The sequence below is a fragment of the Polistes fuscatus genome, unplaced genomic scaffold (assembly GCF_010416935.1).
Source record: "Polistes fuscatus isolate 324 unplaced genomic scaffold, CU_Pfus_HIC Scaffold5, whole genome shotgun sequence".
Classification (NCBI taxonomy): Eukaryota; Metazoa; Arthropoda; class Insecta; order Hymenoptera; family Vespidae; genus Polistes; species Polistes fuscatus.
The window spans coordinates 9,176,925-9,193,313 of NW_025113129.1; the positions used below are offsets into that span (position 1 = coordinate 9,176,925).

At 36.3% G+C, this 16,389-nt stretch overlaps 1 protein-coding gene across 13 annotated transcripts in view; it reads left to right on the top strand.

Moving 5' to 3' along the window:
• LOC122522348 (bromodomain adjacent to zinc finger domain protein 2B-like) overlaps positions 1–16,389 on the top strand; it is a 140,090-nt gene that overhangs the window by 104,732 nt on the left and 18,969 nt on the right. For 7 of the 13 annotated variants that reach the window (XM_043643393.1, XM_043643402.1, XM_043643398.1 and 4 more), the window contains 10 exons: positions 9,648–9,875; positions 10,202–10,387; positions 10,513–10,681; positions 11,066–11,086; positions 11,300–11,543; positions 11,661–11,925; positions 12,108–12,490; positions 12,785–13,099; positions 13,644–13,921; positions 14,080–14,161. In XM_043643393.1, the coding sequence (XP_043499328.1) occupies positions 9,648–9,875; positions 10,202–10,387; positions 10,513–10,681; positions 11,066–11,086; positions 11,300–11,543; positions 11,661–11,925; positions 12,108–12,490; positions 12,785–13,099; positions 13,644–13,921; positions 14,080–14,161 (2,171 nt within the window). The remainder of the gene's footprint in view (positions 1–9,647; positions 9,876–10,201; positions 10,388–10,512; positions 10,682–11,065; positions 11,087–11,299; positions 11,544–11,660; positions 11,926–12,107; positions 12,491–12,784; positions 13,100–13,643; positions 13,922–14,079; positions 14,162–16,389) is intronic. The other 6 variants (XM_043643396.1, XM_043643403.1, XM_043643404.1 and 3 more) reach the window with 2 other exon arrangements.

The following is a 16,389-nucleotide window of genomic DNA, read 5'->3' on the forward strand; positions in this document are numbered from 1 at the left end:
GGGATTTCGTTTATTTCGTTGCTTCACCTCCGACCTACCCTCCCTTTTTCACTTCCCCTCCTTCTTCTCGTCAACCTTCTTCCTCTACCACCACCACCACCATCACCACACCGCTACACTGCTACTACTATTTCTACTACTACTACTATTACTACTACATCTACGACTACACTACTACGACTATTACTACCACCACCACCACCCTATAATCTCTTTCTCTCTCTCTTTCTCACTTTCTCTCTTTCTCTCTCGTTGACATAGCAGAGAGAGCAGAGCAAAGCGGAGCAGAGCCTTTTCTGATCCTTCCACCCTCCCCCTCCTCTTCGCTCATCGTCGCATTCTATCCTTCTCTCTATAGGGCGTTATCGTTCTTCCTCTCTCTCCTTCTCTCGTACACTTGGGTCAGGGTTTGTACGAGAGAAAGAGTAAGAGAGTGAGAGAAGCTTGGGGACGCAAGAACGAACGGAACGGACGGACCGGTGGTTGTCGGACGGATTCTCTCTCTCTCTCTCTCTCTTTTCTGTTGCACACTCACTCACTCACTCGCACAGCCGCTCAGTCGCTCGCTTTCTCGCTTTCTCTTTCTCTCTCTCTCTCTCTCTCTCTCTCCTCTCTCTCTCTCTCTCTCTCTCTCTCTCTCTCTCTCTTCTCTCTCTACCTACCAAGCTCTCCGCCGGTTCTGTATATTTATTGATTGCCACCTCACCTCGCCTACATGGCCTCGGTCTGCGGCAGTTTCCCTCCCCCTCTTCCTCTCTTTCACCTCTGTATACCCTCTCTCCTTCTCTCTCTCTCTCTCAACCCTCCTTCTCATCCTTCTCTTCCTCCGGTACTCTGCCTCATCCTCGTAGCTTGTGCTCACTCTCCCTGTTTCCCTCCCCCTCCCCTCCTCCTCTTCCACCTCATCCTCTTCTATTCCAGTTCTTCGTTTCTGCAGAACGCGGCATCGTGGTGCTACGCGAGAGAGAAACGCCTTCTCTCTCTTTCTCTCTCTCTCTCTTTCTACCTCGTTCTTCTTTTTTTCTCTCTTTCTCTCTCTTTCTCTCTCTCTTCTCTCTGTTTTTCTCTTTTCAACCTTCCACAGCATCGCGCTTGCTTTTACCTCCTACGCTCGATACAAACTCGTTGGACGCGCCAGAGTTTTCGTTTGAAGCTACCAGCCGGGGCTTTCGGTCTATTCGGCCTCTATCTTTCCCTCTCTCTCTTTTTCTATCTCTTTTTCTCTCTTGATGCAGCATTAGCAGCAGCAGCAGCAAGCAAGCAAGCTCGCAAGCAAGCAAGCAAGCAAGCAGCTTTCTTCGACCCTACTTCTAGTCGTTTTCTCCCTTTTCAATTTTCCTTTTCCCTCCCCTCCCCTTCCATCCTCCTTCTCTATTTCTTTTCCCATCTTCTATCCCTCTCTTTTTACTCTTCCTCGTTCTTCTCGTTGCTCCTCTAACGTGCGACGTTTCACCCAAGAGACAGTCCACGACCAGATGAAATTCTATGATTAAGCATTTGCAAAAGTTAGAATCCCTCTCTTTCTCTCGTTCGTTTTTTCCGTTGCCACTGTTCAAGGATTTTTCTCGGCACTCGTTCAAGGCTTTTTTCGTTCAACACCCTTTTTCGTTGTTACTGTTTTTATCTTAAACGTATATACATGTATATATACATATATGCATACGTGTATATACCCCATATTATTATCATTTCAATATTACGTTTATTATATATAAAAAAACGAAATAATAATAATAAAATAGAAAGATTCTTCTATTTCAAAGGATTAACGTAGAGAAGATCCTACTTTAACCTATTTATATTACTAATGACGCAGAGAGTGAAGCTTCCTGGTTTGGTCGCATGCAACGAAGCATAACGCGTGCGCGTCGTGTGCGTGTGCGTGTGTGTGTGCGTGTGCGTTTACGCACTTCCGAGAGTTTTGCGATCTCTTGCTGCACGCGCGTGGCCCTGACGCATGTATGCGCTCCCACACTTCAACCCTCTTTTTCTTTCTCTCTCTCTCTCACCCTCCCTTATCCACGCACGCACCAACCCCCTCTTTCCTTTTTTCTCACATGTATCGTCCCTGAACAGTTCTCTCGCTTCGCCTTGACAAACGCGTTTATCGTGCTTCGAATTCGATACCAGGGAAACAGAAATAGATCGAAAAAGAAAGAGAGAGAGAGACAGACAGAGAGAAAGAGAGAAGAGAAGAGAAAAAAAGAAATGAGAAACAATAGGGGTAGATTTTGAAATTATTAAATAATGGAAAAATATTCGAATTAAAATAAATCAGCTTTAATATTTATATATATATATATATACATATATGTTACCGTGAAAGACCGAAATTGGAAAATGTCAAGATTCACATGGTCGCTTGTCAACATATACCAAATACATCAGTGAAAGACCAGATATTTCGGATATACACCAAACGACCATGTGAATCTTGACATTTTCCAATTTCGGTCTTTCACGATAACATATATTTATGTTTCACCGTTGTTTTTTTATATTTCAATATTATTTTTGCATTTATTATAAACTTTTGTTTTTTTTTTTTTTTTTTTTTTACTTATTGATTCGGTTGTACAAAGTTTGACATCGTGATGTAGCATAGTCGCATATATATTTTATTCTTCTTCGATGAGAATAGGTGTAAGAGTAGAAGGGCGAGATGGAGGGAATGCTAAAGAAGCAATGGAAAGAAGTAGAAAGTTTTTTTTCCCATTGGAAGCTTTACGTTATTCGTTGGATCGTGACAGATGGTGGATAGTAAGAAAGGTATCAATTTAAGTTGCATGGCGTACTAGCGTGATCGTTCACGATACGTTTAAACATTGAAAAGGTAGCCTTGAATCATAGACGAAATCGACAAAAATACGAAGTTCATTCGTTCGTATGGTTGACGTATGTGTAACTTCGATAAGAAGTCACACATAATGCAGAGGGTAATACACGGGGTAGTAGTGCATTATGTTCTCGTGAATGTCGCCTTCTGATACGTCAATATGGCGTCGTTCACAACCCTCTTATCCATCTTTCTTTCTGTCCTTCTTTCTTTTTATATATATTTCTATTTTTCTCATGGATAAGAGTTTGGTATTTTTTATCAGTGATACTAATAGAAAGCAGTTAATAAAAATTTTTTTTATGGATATTATGTGTAATTGAATTAGGATTTAATTTAACATTTAAATCATTGGATAGTACATACTATATGTACTAATGTTTTGTGATTAAATATAGATTGAAACTGGGGAAAAAAAATAAAAACTCGTTTGGTTTATTTTCAGATGTTAAAACGGAAGAATGTAACAATTATGTAGCTTATTAAAAATTAAAAATGATTTAAATATATTAAAATGGATACATTAATTAGTTATAAAATTAAGTTTAGAAAATTCTTCATATCTATTTATATCTTTAAACATAACAATGTAGTAGAAAGATGAAAGAGATAACTGGGTAATAATAAATATAATTAATAAACTTGATTAAAAAATGAGAATTATAATTCATATATATTTAAAGAAAATACATTTTTTATAAAACGAGAGATTAAAAAAATGATATTTAATTATAAATGAAGATTCTCGAATGAATATTTAAATAAATAACAAATATATATATTTGAAAGTTTAAATATACGAAAGAAATTTTCCAAAAAATTTCTCGTTGTTCGATTAAAATCATTGGAAAAAGGGAAATAGAATGGATCATAATTCAAAGTAATAAGATACAGAATGAACGTCGTACTTGAAAGTAGAATAATTTGCTTTTGCAGGAAGATGCCACGGATTCTTGTTATGAGAGTATCGAATGAAATACATAGAGAGAGAGAGAGAGAGAGAGAGAAAGAGAGAAAAAGAGATGGTGAGTTGGAGGCGAGTCGCGTAAACGAAATTAAACCGATTTGGAGGCAAGCCAGCCATCGCGACGTCGGTTTCGCGCTACATCCCTCTCGACATTCCGATCCCTCGGATCGATCCCTTCCTCGAGGGACGAACAGGAAGCGTAGGATACTGGGTGGGATCAGCAGAGTCCTGATTGGACGCCCATAATCAGGAATAATGACCGTGATGCGCCAGAGTGATGCACTACTAACGACCATACTGTATCATTTCTTCCTTTGAACGATCGACATTCTCTACATTTTTTACTTTACCGATTCTAATCGATCTCAATAATTACACCTATTTCATATTCTTATATGTTCCAAGAATAATATTTAATGTTCAATGTTTAACCGAGTAAACTAATGTTTTAATTTTCATTTAAACGAATCGTGGATAAAATGGAAATGGATTTTGGGATTAAATATCGCTTATGAATTAATATCGCGAATATATATATATGGAGTATATTTATTTAGTTGTTTATAGCATGAATATTTAATTGAATACGAATATAATAGTGAAATTTTGTTGATATTATTGTTAAATATTTTATAGTAAAATAATATTTACGTTTCCGTCTAATTGATCAATGAAATGAAATGAATAATCATTGACGATCGCATATAAGAGGAAATAGTATAGAAATAACGTATTTATTATTAACAATAATCGAATGAAATTTTCACTTGGATAAGCTAATCTATGGGGGACATAAGTAGTAAGTAGTAACTCTAGTATACGTGAAAGGAGATTGTCATCGCATATATGCGAGTTCTCTCGCATTTACGTGCGATCGATCGTGTAGTATAGGTAATAGCAACTAGCTAGTACTACATACAAAGGTAACTAGTAGGGGGTTGGCTACATGTAGCATACATAGTTCAACTCTAATGGCGTTTCTTCGAATGTGTTCCAACCAAGCAACAACGACGACGCCTGTACTTGCTGCTTCTCGGATCGGTTCTTCGCTAGATATTCGCTAACATAAGTCGTCGTTGCGTATCTCGCCGTTGGTCCAAGCTATTTTCTTCTCGGCACGTTCCTGTCGTCGGGTCTACGACCAAAAAGAACAAGAAAAAAAGAAAAGGGGAAAAAAACACAAGGAAAGACTCCAGGCGTGTATAGCGACTTTGCGGTAGTCCAAAAATAAGCGTCTTGAGAGTAGTATTATAGTTACCTACCTTATGCTGTATTCTAAATTCTTATCTTTATCTTATTATGGTATTTTCATTTCAGTTAGAAAATATCAGGGAGGAATTATATTACCTCGAATAATTTTAATTACTTTTTTTACATTCGCAATAGCGTATTAATATTTGTCACGTTTTTGACGTATTAATAATGTTGAAAAATTGGTTAAATTGGTAATAATTATTAGAATAATAATTTATGTAATTTTTTCATTTTAATAATTACATAAGTTGCAAACGCATAAAGACAAACACGAGTATAAATTATAATCGGTCAATAATGTGTTTATGTGACGATAAAAGTTTGATATCCTGATTAACGATTAATAATAAAAACAATAATAACAATATTATTTATATAACGGATTAAACTTTTCGATATGATAATATAGTAGAAAAAAGGATGGATTAATAAAAATACAATAATAAATTACTTACGGTGCGGAAATATCACGATTGCATTGTGAAATAAATTTGAATAACTAAAAAGAATTAAATTATACTTATCTTTACCAATTAAAACGAAATACTTTACCAAACGAATAAAAGAGATAAAAAAGAAATATATATATATATGTATATACATACATAGCGAGATAGAAAGGAACAGACATAATGAAAGGGGAGAAACAGTAAATACATACTATTCACAATAACGAACGAATGAACGAATGAAATAGTGAAAAAGAGAAGAGCGAGAAGAGTTAGATTTTCGAGAATTTTCGAGGAGACGGGGGAACGACATAAAGCGTGGAAGAACGTGTTTTGAAAAATGTCGTACATACTGCATGCTCGAGCTATTAATTGCGTATACATGCGCTTCGATTCTCAGTTTGACACAGAACGTTCGAACAAGAGCTACTCTCGTAATTCTCAGTTCCCTTTCCGTTCCCTCCCATCTCCCATTTCTCTCTCCCTCTCTCTCTCTCTCTCTCTCTTTCCTATTTTCTCTCTATTCTCTCTCTCCATTCTATCTCTCTCTAACTATAGTTTCAGTTCTCTCTCGTTCTCTCTTTCTATCGCGTTAGGTTGCTTTCCCTGTCTCTCTCTCTTGCAGCCTCTCATACTCTCTCTCTCCCTCCCTCTCTCGCTTTCTCTCTCTCACTCTCTCTCTCTCTCTGTCACTCTTTCGTCATCTCTGTATACCTATATACATACATTTTCCATCCAACCCTCCTCCCTTCTCTCAACCCCCTGGCCTAACTCCAAGCTCCGGCTTTCCCCTCGACAGACCGGGCCGGACCTGCGATCGATTTAATAACACGGCCATTTTCTCAGTTCGCGGACTCCTCCTCCTCCACCTCCTCCTCCTCTACCTCCTCCTCCTCCTCTTCCTCTCTCACTCTTTTCTCTTTTCTCTCTCCCTTTCTGTGTTCTTTCTATTCTCTCTATTCTCTTTCTCCATTTTCTTCTTCTTCTCTCTTTCTCTCTCATTTTCTTTTTCTTTCTGTCTCTTTTACAGCGATGCTGCCAGCTTAATCTCTCGTCCTTTGCTTATACGAAACTTTTCCATTTCTTCTTTTTTTATCGTCATTTTCCTACCGAGATGGGATTTAATGGAAAGACCGTCCTTTTCCTTACTCTCACCCCCAAATCCCCCCCACTGTTCACCCTTCCTTCTCCCTTTCCAACCCTATTTTTTTCTTCTTCTTTTTCTTCTTCTTCTTTTTCTTCTTCTTCTATTTCTTTTTCCTACCCCTTCATCCATCTTCGATGGAATTGAAAACGAATATTTCCTTCGTTTTCTTTGTTCCCTGTCGAAGTTTCGACAACTTTAAATGGAACACTTTCGGCACTATCTCGCTCTCTCTCTCTCTCTTTCTCTTTCTTTCTCTCTTTATCTTTCTGAGAATAATGTGCCAAATCGTAGACCAAAATTAAGTGGACATTTTTTTTTCTGATCCTTTCGACAATTCAACGAGTCATATTAATGCCTTCATTTAATATCGGAAAGAAAACAACTTAAGATATCAAATAGATGATTCAACGCTGCACGGGGGGGATGCAACATTGAAATAAACCAATTTTATGATTAATCATTTTAACGACGCACATTACGTTTTATTGTTTCACACATTCAAATAAAAGATGCACGCGAATACGTTCATACATAGGTGTAAAAAAATAAGAAAAAAGGAAATCAAAAAGGAACCCCTTTTTCTAAATTGGATTAAAAACTCGCACGAATAGAAATATCGACTTGATCTTATTTGAAATCGGACAAAAGTTGGGGAAACATTAGTCAATTTTATCAGAAACGTGTCCGTTGTCAAATCAAATGTTTCCTGATTATTATTATTATTATCATTATTATTATTATTATTATTATTGACTTTTTTTTATTTTTGGTTGGAGGATAGGAGGGGAGGATTTGTCCCCCCCCCCCATCTCCCATTTCAGTTTTCGATGCAATTTTGTTGAGTCTGGCCGTTGTGTTGGTTGGATTTCTAGGGAAACAAATCGATTAACGGGTGAAAACAATGTGTTTTACCCTGCCAGGAAGGTCCTTTAATAACGGCAGCCCGAAAAACAGGAAATTAGTGAGGCGCGGCACTGTCGCGCTTCAGTCGATAATACGACGTTCGACTCTAACACAAACGTTATTCCCCTTCTCCGAATGCTTAATCATAAATCGATAGTCGTAGTGACGCATCGTGCTACGGGACACAACGTCGTGTATTCTGTCTTCCTATTTCTCGCACACACGCTCAACCATATCTAATAATTTAGAGAAATTTTTCCTATCTAGATGTCCCATTCTATTCACGGAAACTTTTTTTTATAAAATTGTAATAATAATGATAATAATAATAATAATCATAATCATCATCATCATTTCTTTTAGTAAAATTTAATGGTTTCTCGATAAGGGTAGTTTTGTGACGGGACTTTTTTTCTTTTGTATTACATTGGAGGAGAAGAAGAAAAAAACATTTATTTGAGTTTTGGGAGGATGAGAGGTGTCAATATTTTAAATAAGTAATCAAATATATATAATAGGATATTAGTACGATCACTATTTCTAATTACTTTACTATACTACAAATATTTCAAATACATATGTATATTTAGTATTAATAATCAAATATTAGTATACATCCTATATCAATATTTAACCGTCACGCAATACTGCCCCTATTATACGTATTAACATTATTTATAAAATATTAACTAATTATTATTTATACCTAAGAAAATATTCATATATTAACCCATTATGTTACAAAATATTGACTAAAAATATGTAACAATATTGGCCCAATAAATAGAAGTCTAATGTAAATACATAAACACATACACACACCCCATATACATATCGATTTACTTGGTCCTGTTGAAAGACTTCTGGCCGAGTTTTCGAAGCAAAGCTTGCTACAATTCTTCCCTCTCTTGTCGTCAATATTTTCTCTCCCCCCTCTCTCTCTCTTTCTCTCTCTCTCTCTCTCACACTCTTTCTTTTTCTTTTTCTTTCTTCTTCTTATTCTTTTTAACGACGTCGACATCGTTAAGAAGAAAAGCGAGCGATAAAACTTCGAACTCGGTAAATGAAAATTCAATTTATGTCTAGATTTTACAACGCGTGGTACCGACCAACAGAAAGAGAGAGAGAGAGAGAAAAAATGAGAGAGAGAAAGAGAGAGAAGTTATTATGCGGTAACTCAGCGAGCAAAGTGTAGTCGTTATAAGCCGGCTGTGGGGTTCAACGACCGGTATAAATTAAAGCGCCGCTGCTTGGATTTCAATGTTACGGCCTTGCTCAAGGCCACGGTACTCGTAGCAAAATCAACGGTACATTTCTGCCTCTTCTCTGACAATAAATCGTACAAGCTGACTCCTCTACTATGCATGTACTCTACGTCTACACAATGTTCCTGGCACGTCGTTAAAGCACCAAGATTAAATACCCCAACTTTCTCCCTCTCGATTCGATTCAACCCTATTTGCCCACCCCCTCCGTCCTCCTCCCAACGAATGAATAATTATCTTGATTTTGACGTAAACAAAATTTTTGTATCTGATTGTACTTCATTTTTTGTTTATAACAATTCAATGGGTATCTGAAAAGGTGTGTTAATGGTATTGTGTGGTGGTATTGTTAAAATTGACTCTATAAAACTTAGGTTTCATTCTTTCTAACAACGCGACACGTTATTTTATGAGAAATTAACAGGGGATCTTATGACACCGAAATTAATACTCTAAATGTAAACAAATTTGAACCCGAAGAAAAATATAACGCTATACACGTAGGTTCCGAAATTCAAATTTGCCCAAGACCCTTATTGAGTCACCATTGCTCTTTCAGACACTCGTTAAATTATTTATTATCATCAAACGATTAATCTTGTTTCATTTAATATAAATATAATAATTTAGCGATTAATGATATAGAATTTTTCTAAGAACGTTGGAAAAAAAATGAAAATAAATACGAGACGTGTATTCGTATTTGAAATACCCATTTAAAAATGTAGTTTGAAAAGGAAAAATAGTATGAAAGAGGTTTATGCATTATATGTATATTATATACCGGTTGTAAAAAAAGGGGGCCATTTGATACGGGTGTTTTCAGCGTACTGGCCACGAGGAGATAGCGCAGCTTCCTCTCTTTTCGGCGGGATGCCTGGAGGCTACGGATTGGGGGCACATCATTTACCGTCGGCTTACGCCATTCTTGGCCGTGGGGGTTCAGCTCCTGGTTTTGGGGGTCATACACCGGCATCCGCACCACCACCACCCCCGTACTCCCACAGTAGTCTCGGTACTCTCAGCGTGGCTGCCAGTCAAGCTGCGAGTCTGGGTAAGTGGATTTTCTACCCCTTCAATCTTCTCCTCCTCCTCCTCCTCATCCTCTTCTTTTTCCATCCATACTCTTTATTTTCTTGTTTTTTTTTTCAAGCTCGTCAACTGTCGAGATTTTTACTATCAACTACAATTTTTCATTTAGGTGTACATTTGTGTTTTCTTGAAATCTATCAATTTATATTGGTAATTAAGATTTTTCAAATAGAACTAATGAATAAATTTAACGATATAATCAAAATTTGGAAAAAGTAATATAAAAGGAAGATTGTAATATATTGTATGAGATTTATATATATATATATATATATTTTTTCTAATTAGGTATCACACCTGCTAGTGCGGCATGGTGGACAATGGCCTCTCATTTAGCTGCCCAGGACTACCTCGCGAGATTGCAGGGTGCGACAGGAATCCCAACTTTTCCACCTGGCGCAGAGAGTATTATACCGCCTTACCCTGCATCTCTGTTGAATCCCCCATCCCTTTCGTCCCACAAGTCTACCAAGTGTAAGTAAATCGAAATGAAATGTATCGTCGATAAACATAATCAGAAATATATTTATTTAATGTTTGATATGAAAATAAAATAGAATCGTTGTTTAATCAAATGATTTGCTTCTATTAACTCGTAGCCAAGTCGAGTAAGAGTCACAAGACACCGGCGAGCAGCAGTAGCAGTAGCTCGACAACGACGAATATGACGAGCAGTAGTTTGCCGGTGTCGAGTCAGGCCACGGTAACACCAACTCATCACAGTACCTCGGCAAGCACCACGCCAAATACGCAAACTAACGTTGTTAGGTAAGTTCATCTATTTTAAATCTTTCGATTATTTTTATCTGCTAAATTTTATATCACATCGTTGACCCAGCGCACCGCCATTGAGAATTCAAGTGTTTATCGTCCAGAGTTTAGTTATTCAGCGCGCGGGTTTTTTAATGTCAGGAATTTGATTTCTCGACAAGTTGGTGATACTTATACATAATAAAATGGGAGGGGTGTTGCGTTGGGCTTACGACAAATAATACAATAGAAAAAAAGACAAAAATAAGAAAAAATTAATGAAACGAAAGAGATCGTAAATGACAATAAAAAAAAACAAAAAAAAACAAAAAAAAAATAAACAAATCGAAGACTTAGAATAACATTTCCTGATTTTCTTTCACGCTTCGCTGCGATTAACAGCAGCTCTGCGAAGGAAGGAAGGTGAGGGGATTATTACGATCTCGATTTCTTAGTGATTCATTTTAATACCCACGTGTTAGAATAAATTTATAATAATAATATATATATAAGGAAAAAAAAAGAAATGTAAGGAAAGAAGGAAAGAAATAAAGAAAGGAGGGAAGAAAGGAACATTGCTCTTGTTTGTTTGTTGGTTTGTTTCTAGTATATAAACGTTGTTTGATTTTTTTGTAGCGATCCTAGCAGTATATTGGGAGGTGTGCGTTTGCCTCCTGATACGGAGATCATCAAATATACCTCGAGTATAGTCGGTCCAAAAGTTCCTGGTACGACGAATCGTGGCAGGAAGAAGACGATCTCCTTGGATACACCGAGTGTCAGTGTTCATCCACCAGCGGTATCCACGTTGAGTGCTCATCAGACGAACACAACTTCGTCGTCCTTGATGTTAGAGCCAAGAAAGTACAATCGTACAGGGGTAAGTTTCCTTTTTCATTTAATTCTTCCTTTTATTTTATTTTTCAAGTGAAATTCGATCATATTCGTAAAGTGAATTTCTCGTTGTAAGGCACGAAAATGTACGATTTGATTGTAGACCGAATCTAACGAGTATCGAGAGACCGTAGATCGTGTGGAGGTGATCAAATTACCGGCCCACTCAACCAACGGTTCTGTATTGTCAGCACCGTCTTCGTACACCAGTGGCAATAACTCGACCACCTCCGCCAATGACTCAGATGCTCCATTAAATTTATCCCTTAAACCTTCTTCGACGAGTAGTAGCTCGCCGATATCCGGTAGTCAACCGCTCAGTCAGCTCAGCAATCTGAGCCAATCTTTGCTTGCCTCTGATCGGACCTGTGAGTATTATATATTATTCTAAATGATTATTGTTGCTTCGGGAAAAATAATGTCGAGTTATATTATAAAGTTTTGTCATTTTTACATAAATGAAATAATATTTTGGAACGATTTAATATTATTCAAGAATAATTGCATCATTATTAATATGTGACCACTTGAATGAAATATTATGAATTAGCGAGACGAAAACCCGGACCAAAGCCGAGAAGAGTGCCACAAAACTCGGTACCAGTCCCAGCTTCTCCTAGTCCCTCATTGGCACAATTATTTGCTGCTGCGGATTCGCCCCAAAGGCCGAGCAGCGGTAGCGAGGAAAGCGAGAGTGCCAGTACGACTCATCACAAGGATGGTCGTCCACGAAATCTTGGTCGTGGTGTTTCCAAGCCGAAGAAGAACACCGTAGCGTCGTTGCTCGCACAGAGCAGAGCTTTGGGTATCAAACCCACTCCAACGTTGGATCCTACCGTGCCATTGTCACATCAGGTCTCGTTGCTGAGGTCGAACATTCTTGCTGCACAATTACATGCCTCGGCAACAGGCCAGGTTGACGACAAGAATCAGGTATAAATTTATGCGTTCCAATTGCGTTTACTCAATTGTTCCTTTGTTTTATTTCAATTTTGTTCATTTATTTTTTGATTTGTTTTGTTTTATTTTTCCTTACATTTAACAGTCGATACGATTTGAGTTTTTTTTTATTTTCTTATCGTGAAAAAAAAAAAAGAAAATGAAAAAAGAACGTTCGCGTTCAGTCACGAAGAGCAACACATCATTTTCTAGGGTTGGGCCAACGGAAGCCACGCTTTAGTTTCTTTTCACTTATGATTTCGCACTAAAACCATTCTCCCTATATAGCGATCTTTACAGGAGAAGATGAAGAACAAATTGCTGGAGGCGTCGGGCGAGGAAAGCAATATGGACGTAACAAGTGAAAGCGGAAGCAACACCGACGTCGTCACCGACACAGACGACGATAATGCCGAGGGTACGCCCAGTGCTAAGAGAAGAAAGCTTAAACCTAGCGAAAGGGATCTTCAGATGCCCTTGGAACGTGGTTGGAAACGAGAGACTGTTATTAAGGGACTAGGAAAGACTGGAGTTATTAAGGGCGATGTGTCCTATTATAGTCCCTGTGGTAAAACATTTAGGTGCAGTCCCGATCTTGTCAAAGTGAGTTGCATTCATTTACAAAAATTAGATTTCAAAAGTTTTTGAATAACTACGCTGAATACGAGATTTCAATTTGGTTTCGATTAAATGGTTCTATATAAGGAAATAGAAAAGGAAAATATTTCGAGCTTTCGGCATAACTCTATTCGGTATTTATTTATGCAAACTTACAAATTATATCAATTTCTAAAAGTGTGCAAAATGATTTTTATATATCGCTACTTTTTGTTTTTCTTTTTTTTATATATATTTATTTTATATTAAAATTTACGTAAGTTGACATATTAAAAAGAATCATAGATTCGAAATCAAAAGTTAACTCTTTGAAGCACGAAATTTGAGAAAATATAAAGATCCACGTTTCGCATAAATTTTATTGTAAAACGAACAGAAAAAAAGAATTGATTAAAGTATTTAATTATAGAGAAAAAAAAATATAAATATAATCCTATTATGAGAATACTTAACAAACATGCTTCTAACAATTAAAAGAATAACTTAACAAGTTTCTATATTGAACGTATCGAATTAAAAATGTTCGTAGTTTTTGGAACAACAGATTCCTGCCGAGCTGACGACAGCGAATTTTTCGTTTTCGTCCCGTCCATTGGTCGGTGAGTTTCTCCAGCCAACGTTGGGTCTGGCTGAGGCTGAATTTGTGAGGCTTGGCGCGCAAGAAGTAGCGAGACGTCTCGAAGAGATAAGAGTTGCCGGAGGGTTCAGGGACATACGAACTACGAACAATCAGTACGAGAGAGACAAGCTGGCATATGCGAAGAAACTTGCTAAGGAGGAGGCACAACGACACAAAGAGCAGGCCAGGTGTGACCTGTTGCATTTATCGAAACTCGACTACTTACCTACTACTACTACTACTCCTCCTACCTACATATGTCGTTAAATTTAACTGCACGAATCTCGTCGATATGTAAAACAAAACCATTAGTGAACCTTGATTTAACCATCGTCTATCGCAACAGGCTCATCAAGGAACAAGAGAAGACGGAACGGCAAGAGGCAGTCAGACGGGAACGTGAAATAAGAAATCAACAGCTTCTCGAGGTAAGTCATCATTAATATATTCAGATTTTTAACTATCGTGTTTCCTTTTTTACACGTTTTTTGTCTCGATCTTGTTGTTTCATTCACGATTAAAACTGTTTCTCTTACTCTATTTGGGATTACCTACGTTTTTTTGTATTTTGTCCATATGTCGTGCGTGTCGCATGCTCTTTTATGTGTGTTCATATTTATATATATTATATACACTATTTATTAATATATATATATCAACATATATATATATTTATATATACCTGACATACATATATATATATATATATATATAGAGATATGTATGTATATACTTACACATATATATACTCTACTTTTTATATATATATACAATTTCCTCCAATGAAAATATTCTTCTTCAAGAAGACTCTTTTTCTACTCGCATATATACCCCCTTGGCCCCCTTTCTTACTACAAACCCGCCCCCCCTCTCTTTCTTCAATCAAACCCCCTTTTAGAATCATCCCTCGTTTCTCCTTTAACAAAAAAAAAATACATGAGATCACCCAATAGCTGCAGAAAAAAAAAATATACATATATCGCTAGCAATAGTGACAGGAGAATCCAGCATGCCTTCCTTATTATTTTCCCTTAATATATAAAAATCGATTATTTATCATTCGATACATATATATATATAAAATATATACCTTATTTGTCCTTTTTTTTTGGTCAGAACATTTTCATTTTCATTTCAATATATATATATATATATATAGATTTAATTATATCGCTGTTAGTCTCTCACGAACGTGTTTATTTAGTCGTCGTTATTATTATTATTATTATCATATTAAACGAAAATTCATGTGTGCGCTGCATCTCGCTTATTGTCTCGGTCCTTCGCTCGGCAATTTTCGACGTAGTCGAGCGAAATAGATTGAGATTATTCACATTGGTTTATTTTGATCATCTACTTAAGACGGAGAACCGTGCAGCTTTTAGATTATATATCTAGAAAGAGAACAATTAATAATCTCTGAAACGGAGACAAATGGTAATTAATATTTACATATACATCATGTTATGTCATGCTGATCTCGATATCTTTACGTTTCCGTACTTCGGTTCATATTTACACTATCTCTTTATCTTTCTCCCGTTCTTTCTTTCTCTTTTTCTATATCTTGGTTTTTTTCTCTTGTTTTTTTTTTTTATTTATCTCGAGGAGCACAAGTTGAAATTAAAATATAATAATTGAATATTAGAAATTGTACAAGTTTTTTTTTCTGTATCTTCGAGATATCGAAAAGTAAAGATGTCGATGTCAAATACGAAAGAATACAATGTCTCCAGAATTTTTGTCCGAAATTTCATAGTGATGTCTATGTATATATATATATATACATATATATACATATACGTATACCTATATACATAGATTAAAAAAAAAGGAGGAGGTTGCGTCGAAAATAGTTCCTCGACGTATGGTTTTTTTTTTTTACATCACGATATAAACGCACCACAACCAACAAACCGCCCCTCCCCCCCGTTAATCCTATAATTCCACCAACAACCTTGAAATACCGTGCTTCTTCTGTACGCAGTAGATTACTTTCTTAATATAAATGACGCTTTTCACGGATATATGATATATATATTTAATTTTTGAATAGATGAATTTTGAAAAAAGAGTAGTTCGAATTCTGTGGCCTACGACAATCACATATTATTATATTATGCGATAATAATCCTCCTTGCATTTCGAAGTGTCGTTCGGCAGTACCAAAAGGGCCGGTTTAGTCTGCCATCGATATTTCAATCCTCGATTGAAGACTCGATATATATATATATATAGATACATGCATACATAAATATTTTTGATCCTGCTTTAATCCCAATAGCCTAAAATCGATATTAATATTTTTTTTTACATATTTTTTGAGATGTAGTAAAAATAAAAATAAAAAAAGATGCGAATAAATAAATCGGAACGAGAAGCAGGACCGAAAGTAAAATTGGTGATTATCATGCGCAGAAAATAATGATTAAATTCATTACTTTCCATGTGTTTATCTATTTGATCAATATTTTGTTAAATAAATGATCCGTATTTGGAATTAATAAATGTTTAATACATAATTAATATTTGGTTAGTAATTTGAATAAATTATCAGATTTATAACATAGAACAATATTGTGTCAAGGTCTCGTCAAGGTTACACGTTCAGTAATTTATTTTTTATTACAAATACCGATCGTTTATTTGAGAAAAA